Genomic DNA, 7,839 nt, shown 5'->3' on the forward strand with positions numbered 1-7,839 from the left:
TCCAACTCTTCACATCGGTTCAGGTCTTGATCTCAGAGTTGTGAGTTCAGGCCCTGTGTTGGCCTCCATGCTGGAAATAGAGCCTACTGAAAAATAAATTTTTTTATTTTATAAATAAATAAATCCCAGAATGATGGGAGGTATTTGGTACTTTTCCTGAGGGGAAAGCAAGATTGATTTTCCTATAAGTCTTTTAGTGTCATTTTCTGTAATACTTGGGGTGAAACAAGTTACATGCGACTTTTAAATTTTGGATGGTTGGTTTAACATCATTGTTCAGTACATATTTATTGTCTCCCTAGGCACTATGGAAGGAGAACATGTACCAGATGAAATATGAAGCAGCCGCTCTGAAGCCTGAGTAAAGGACCTGGACAGCTCCAATCCAACTCGGCTTAACTCACCCTCACTGAACCAGGTCCAACACTCTTGGCTCCCTGGGCTTGCTACAGCTCTCTGATCCTTAGAATCCTCTTCAATTCCAACTAGAATGCTGTGTCAGGCACTTCGCAGATTTGGTCAAAAGCTGGTATACAGACATCCACTGGAGAAAAAAGTGGTTGAGTTTGAATTTGGCAGAAGACTGCACACTCTGGATTTAGTGGCACTGGGTGTGGGCCGCACAGTGGGTGTTGGTGTGTATTTCCTGGCTAATGAGGTGGCCAGTAATCAAGCAGGACCATCCATTCTGATCTGCTTTTTGGTGGCCGGCCTGACTTCCTTGTTGGCTGGGCTGTGCTATGCAGAGTTTAGTGCCCGGGTTCCCCATTCTGGCTCTGCATATCTCTACACCTATGTCACTGTAGGTGAACTCTGGGCTTTCATCACTGGCTGGAACCTCATCCTCTCCTTTGTTGCTGATGCACTCATTGTGGTCCAGGCCTGGCTCTTAACTTTTGAAAATCTGACTGGGAATCAGATCTCTGATATCCTGCATGAGAGCATTTCACAACATGTTCCCCAAGTCTTGGCAGACAATCTAGGCTACTTTGTTGTGGTCCTTCTGTTGTTGCTTACAGAAATTCAAAATCTGAGATATCAAGAGTACTACATAGTTTTCAAACTGTTCACATTGATAAAACTTTTGGTTCTCGGTTTTGTCATCATCTCTGGTTTCATTAAGGGGGACCTGCACAACTGGAAGCTCACAGAAGAGGACTATATACAGGATGGACTCAATGGCACCTCTAGCTTGGGCCCTCTGGGCTCTGGAGGATTTGTGCCTTTTGGCTTTCAGGGGATTCTCCGAGGATCAGCTACCTGTTTCTATACATTTATAGGTTTCAGCATTATTGTTACCAGAGTCAAAGAATCGCACAATCCTCAGCGTTCCATCCCCGTGGGCATTGTGGTTTCATTGCTCATTTGCTTTTTTGTGTATTTTGGTGTCTCTGCGGCACTTACACTCATGGTACCTTACTACCGGCTTCGACCTGGGAGCACCTTGCCTGAGATATTTCTCCATATTGGCTGGGCCCCTGCCTACTATGTTGTAGCTTTTGCAATTTACTGTAGTATTTTTGTTGGCATATATTGGGGCTTTATGTTCCCCATACGTCGGGTGATATACATGATGGCAAAGGATCGCCTCCTGTTCCCTTTTCTTGCCAGGATCCGTACTGGCACATATGCCCGTATCATGTCCACTGTGATCTTTGGCATTATTGCAGCAATCATGGTATTCTTCTTTGTACTCACTGATCTTCTGGACCTGAGGTCAACTGGGACCCTGATATCTTATTCCCTGGTAGCTTTTTGTGTTCTCATCATCAGGTATCAGCCTGAGAGGAAGAATAGGGGAAATGAGGCACAGGGGCAGGAGGAGAACGGATCTGCAGCAGAGAAGCTGACTCTAAGGGGACTATTTTTTCCAGGCAGCCCCACCCCCACTCCACTCTCTGGCAGGGTTGTCTATGTTTGCTCCTCACTGCTTGCTCTGCTGCTGACTCTCCTCTGCCTGGTGCTGGCCCACTGGCCAGGTCTGCTTTCTGGAGACCCAGGTCCAATCACAGTGGTCGTGCTGCTCCTGGTGCTCATCACTGGAATCACTGGGGTCATCTGGAGACAGCCACAGAGCTCCACTCCCCTTCCCTTTAAGGTCCCTGCTCTGCCTCTCCTCCCACTCCTGAGCATCTTTGTGAATGTTTACCTTATGATGCAGATGACAGCTGCCACCTGGGCCCAGTTTGGTGTCTGGATGCTGCTTGGGTTTGCTATCTACTTCAGCTATGCGATCCAGCAAGGCCTGGTTGGTTAACCCCATTTAAGTGCCGACACTGTAGACCTTGACCTCAGCAGTGCCAGGACATATTTGGCCTGATATCATCAAACCTGAATGCAGTCTCGTCACCTGCACAATAATGGGAGTACTCTTGAGCACATGGAAATCTAGGGCTCCTATGATATATTGGAGGGAACACTAATAGAGCTCTGAATTTATGGTAGAGTGAAGGATGTGTCTTTGCTCTTTCTCTTTTTGTTTTTCCTCTTTCTACTTTTCAATTGCGTCTATAGCTCCTTACTGGCTTTTACAAAATTAGTATTAAAAGAAACTTGAAAAAGTGTTTTCCTTTCCTTTCATTAAATATCCACTAGTGAAGGAGGTGCCTAGCTGTCTCAGTCAGTAGAACATGGCTCTTGTTCTTAGGCTGGTGAGTTTGAGCTCCACACTGGCTGTAGAGATTTCTTAAGAAAATATCCAGTAGCAGAATTACCATATCATATGGTAGTTGTTTTAAGTTTTTTGAGGAACCTCCATTATGTTTTCCATAGTGTGTGCACCAATGGACTTTCCTACCAATAGTGTATGAGGGTTACCTTTTCTCCGTATCTTTGCTAAAACTTGTTTTTCTTGTCTTTTTGATTTTAGCTGTCCTGACATGTATAAAGTGATATCTCATTGCAATTTTAATTCGTTTTCCCCTGATGATCAGTGATACTAATAATCTTTGAATATGTCTGTTGGCCATCTGTATGTCTTCTTTGGAAAAATATCTATTCAGGTCTCTGCCCATTTTTAAATTGGATTATTTCATTTTTGTATTGAGTTGTATGCGTTCTTTATGTATTTTGAATATTAACCCCTTATTGATATATCATTTGCAGATATCTTCTCCTATTCAGTAGGTTGCCTTTTTCTGCTTGTTGATGGTTTCCTTTTCTGGGCAAAAGCATTTTTGTTACATTAATTTGCAAAGATATATGCATCCTTATGTTTGTTGCAGCATTATTTGCAATAGCGAGGATATGGAAGCAGCCCTAGTATCTATTGGGAGATGAATGGATAAAGAAGGTGTAGTCTATATATACATACAATGGACTATTGCTTAGCTATAAAGGAGAATGGAATCTAGTCATTTGTAACAACATGGATGGAGTGGGAGGGTATAATTCTAATTGAAATATGTCAGTCTGAGAAAAACAAATGCTGTATGTTTTCACTTTTATGTGAAATTTAAGAGTTAAAAAAAAGAAAAAAGACAAAACAAACAAACAAAAAACAATAAAAAACTGAACAAAACAAAATGAATAAAAAAACACCCCAGACTCCTAAATACAGGGAACAAACCGGTGGTTACCAAAGAGGAGATAGTCGGGGAATGGGTGGTCTCAATAAAGGAAATTAAGAGTACACTAATTTTGATGAGCACTGAAAAATAGGTGGAATTGTTTTATCACTGTATTGTACACCTGATAGTAATATAACAGCACTGTATGTTCATTATTCTTCAGTGATGAAAAATAAAAGAAACTAGAAGAAGACAAAAAAAAAAAAAGATGAAGTGGCACCTGGGTGGCTCAATTGGTTAAGCATGTGCCTTTGGCACAGGTCACATCTCAGGGTCCTGGGATCCAGCCCTGCATTGGAACCCCTGCTCAGGGGGATATCTGCTTCTCCCTCTCCCTCTGCCCCTCCCTGCGTTATGCTCTCTCTCACTCTCTCTCTCAAATGAATTAATAAAGTCTTTTAAAAAAGATAAAACAATGCCCTGCCCTTAAGAAGCTTATATTCTAATACAAGGTGTAAAGCGTAGCTGTAACACAAAGTAGAAAGTGTTGTCATAAGTAATATACAAATAAAATATCTTGGGAATTCAGAATGGAGGATGATCATTTGTGGCTTGCACAGAGGTGACGGTTGATTAGTGAAATCAGAGAAGACTTTGTACAGGAATAGCATTTGAGTTGGCTCTCTTCAGGGATAGGATTTCACCACATGTGTGCAGCAGGGAGAGATTGCAGGCAGAGAAAACAACAGCAGGAAGAGCGCAGGACAAGGAGACAATGTTAAGAGCACACTGAGCAGGCTGTATAGCTTGAGCCTTGGCTGTGTGAGGGGGCAACAGAGCGTGCACAGGTGGATTGGAGCCAGAACTTTCCTCTGAGCACAAAGCACTTTGGCTTTGAACCCACTACCCACGCTGAAAATCTCTGGGGTTCATTCTTCTATTGATGATATCTGCATTCTTGGACTTAAAGTTTCTGTATTGTTGTCTGCTTTGGTCCACCTGCTCAAAAAGTGCATGCCGAGAGCCATGTGTCTTTGGTTCTGGTCTTTTTTCCATCACTAACTAGCAACGTGATCTTGGGCAAGTTCCACTCAGTTCCTTCCATGCTCTGTTTATTTATCTGTAAGGGGAGAAGACATAACTGATCACTTCTAAAGTTCCATTTACTTAACAAAAAAAAAAAAAAAAAGGATTTCCTCTGGTTCTTCTGTCCTGTTATTCTTTCAACTAGGTCTCCTTACTGCATGCAATCTGTACCTGCATCCTGCCCACTTTTCACTACAACCTATTGTTGGAGCTGTAGAGGTCCAATAAATAAACGCCATTTCCCTTTCCTGTGTTTGGAACCAATTGATAATCATGACATAGAGACAGATGATTAAATCATCAGCTTTAGATCTGTAGCCCAATTGGCTTGCGAATCCCACATCACTAAATTAGATAAAATTCCTCCTCATCACAAGTAGTGCTGAGCACCTCCTGTCTCCCAACACAGGAAAGAATTTGCTTTTATTAGCTTTTCTTCTGTATGAACAGGTTGGACTGCAGGTGTCTATGAGCAGGTTGGTTCTGGATAAAAAAAAAGGAAATCACAAAAAACTGGAAGGGGCTAAACTGGTCATGCTCAGTGCTATCTCTTCAACCCATTAATCAAAGTCAAAGTGAGAGAGGAAGGGGTGATTAGAGGCCAGGAATAGTTCATTGCTAAGTGATGTTCAACCTTTAGCTGTGTCACCTCACCTGGAGGGCTTATGAAAACACAGGTCACTGGGCTCCCACCCCCAGGTTTGGAATTCAGGAGGTCTGGGTGGGGCCCAGAACTTGTGCTTCTAACAAGTTCCCAGGTGGTGCTGATGCTGCTGGTCCAGGGAACATATGAAAAACCAAAGCTCCAGTGGAAGCCCCCCCACAGGTAAAGATGAAGGGAGGGAAACAAAGGCGCCCTTTGAACACTTACCTTCATTGAATGAAACTTTTAGATTAAAATACCATCGTTAATGATTTCACATTGGGGAAATCAGAGTGAATCATTTCACAATGTGTTTGTTTATCAAATCATCACAATGTGCACTTTAAATATCTTACAGTTTTATATATCAATTATACCTCAATAAAGATGAAGTAAAAAAAAAAAAACAGAATACCAGTTATCTGTGTGTCTTTATTTGTTGTTGTTGCATTCCTGATTATAGACTATAGGTAAGGATCTTGTTCACTCCCCCAGAGCATCCAGCTGTGGGCCAGGCACATAATGAGCATTTAATAAATTCATGTTCAATTGAATTGAGCCTTACACATTCCTTTGGTACAGAAAATTGTTCTTCCTTTCAGGCTAGCACTGTGCTACTCCTTTAAAACTATCTTCTGGGAGACTTCCTTGGCAAACAGCATTTCTTTCCATCCAGAACTGTCTGTAGCCAGCATCTAGAACAGTACCCAGGCACTTCAATTTTTGCCTTTGTGTGGCTATGCCTGAGTTCCAGTGACCGTCTTGTCTGTTCCATCACAGTGGAATCTTGCTCAGGGCAGGGAGCACATTCTACATTTCCTCTAAATCCAACAGTAAGAACAGCACAGTTCATTCCAAGAGCAACAAGGAAAATACAGCCCTGGGCCAGGAGAATGTCCAGCTTGACCTCCCCTGGTCCTGCTACTTCTTTTCCCATGGGATGTGGGGAGGGGATAGAAAGAGTGTAATTGATAGAAGGCCCAACCAGTTCTACCCCATGCCGGGGAATCCCTGAAGATGAGACTGGCTTCTTTGTGGGCACAATAGGCATCTATTTGAAGATGTCAGAGTTTTATGCTTGCATAGAATGGCCAGTGTTTTTCTATTGTATTTATGTATGGGCTCTGCCCTGGGAGGGAGGGATGGAAGATACTTTCTTACCTGCTGAATTTCTCATCTTCTCGACAGAAAGTAGGTGGTTGTGGGTGAGCCTGTTAGATGCATGATTACCCATATACTTACCTAGTCCTTTATATGCTTTGAGGGAGTGGTGCAAAAACCTCTTGAGAACATCTAAGATTCTTTGGGGAGAGAGAGAATTTACACCCCACATGGGGAACACCTGGAATGAAATAGGAATTAGTAACAGGATAGGGATTGAGGGATCATTACTCTGGAAGGGAAAGTCTGAGTAGACATTGAGAGAGTGGTATTGGTCAAGAGACACTTCCTGGAGAAGGACGCCTATGGAACAATTTGGGAAATAAAAGAGGGACAGATGAATTGGAAGAGAAATGGGACAGTAATTCTAGGCTACACAGAACATTAAGAGTCACATTTCTGATCCTCAGAAACAGACAGGCACTATGTAGTAGTGGTACCTATAGTGCCCTTGAGGTCACACAGCCAAGTCCTTGTACAAGTTGAGCTACTTGCTGTGCCTGAAGCAGGAGGTATATCTTCTTTTTTCCATTTTTTATTGTTACATTCAGTTAGCCAATATATTATACATCACTAGTTTTTGGTGTAGTGTTCAATGATTAATTAATTTTGGATAAATCCCAGTTCTCATCATATCACCTGCCCTCCTTAGTACCCATAACCCAGCTACCCCATCCCCCCACCCACTACCTTCTGTAACCCTCAGTTTGTTTTCCAGAGTCCAGAGTTTCTCATGGTTTTGTCTCCATCTCTGATTTCTTCCCATTCAGTTTTCCTTCCCTTCCCCTGTGGTCCTTCACGCTATTCCTTATGTTCCACATACGAGGGGAAATATATGATAATTGTCCTCTGCTTGACTTATTTCATTTAGCAAAATCCCCTCCAGTTCCATCCATGTTGATGTAAATGGTAGGAATTCATCTTTTCTGATGACTGAGTAATATTCCATTGTATATATGAACCACATCTTCTTTATCCATTCATCCATTGAAGGATATCTTGGCTACTTTCACATTTTGGCTATTGTGGACATTGCTGCTGTGGACATTGCTGCTGTGAACATTGGGGTACATGTGTCCCTTCTTTTCACTACATCTGTATCTTTATAGTAAATACCCAGTAGTGCAATTACTGGGTCATAGGGTAACTATTTTTAACTTCTTGAGGAACCTCCATACTGTTTACTGGAGTGGTTGTATCAGCTTGCATTCCCACCAACAGTGTAAGAGAGTTCTCCTTTTTCCACATCCTCGCCAACATCTGTTGTTTCCTGTCTTGTTAATTTTTGCCATTCTAGAAAAAAAAAGATGGCGGAGGAGTAGAGGACCCTATTTCAACCAGTCCCCTGAAGTGAGTGGATATCTACCAGACCATTCTGAATACCCATGAAATCAGCCTGAGATGTAAGAAGATATATATGGATCTCTACACACAGAATAT

The 7,839-nt window shown here is 42.3% G+C and overlaps 1 protein-coding gene across 1 annotated transcript; it reads left to right on the forward strand.

Moving 5' to 3' along the window:
• Positions 1–489: 489 nt before the first annotated feature.
• Positions 490–2,379, forward strand: LOC103680124 (cationic amino acid transporter 3-like). Its single transcript, XM_040621917.1, has one exon. It carries the CDS (start codon positions 491–493, stop codon positions 2,255–2,257), a length of 1,767 nt encoding a protein of 588 aa, XP_040477851.1. The 5' UTR covers position 490; the 3' UTR covers positions 2,258–2,379.
• The last annotated feature ends 5,460 nt before the right edge of the window (positions 2,380–7,839 follow it).

This window comes from Ursus maritimus, unplaced genomic scaffold (assembly GCF_017311325.1).
Source record: "Ursus maritimus isolate PB19 unplaced genomic scaffold, ASM1731132v1 scaffold_47, whole genome shotgun sequence".
Classification (NCBI taxonomy): domain Eukaryota; kingdom Metazoa; phylum Chordata; class Mammalia; order Carnivora; family Ursidae; genus Ursus; species Ursus maritimus.

Excerpts from the sequence above, each read along its gene's own strand:
- LOC103680124 (XM_040621917.1), top strand. The coding sequence starts at position 491 with ATGCTGTGTCAGGCACTTCGCAGATTTGGTCAAAAGCTGGTATACAGA.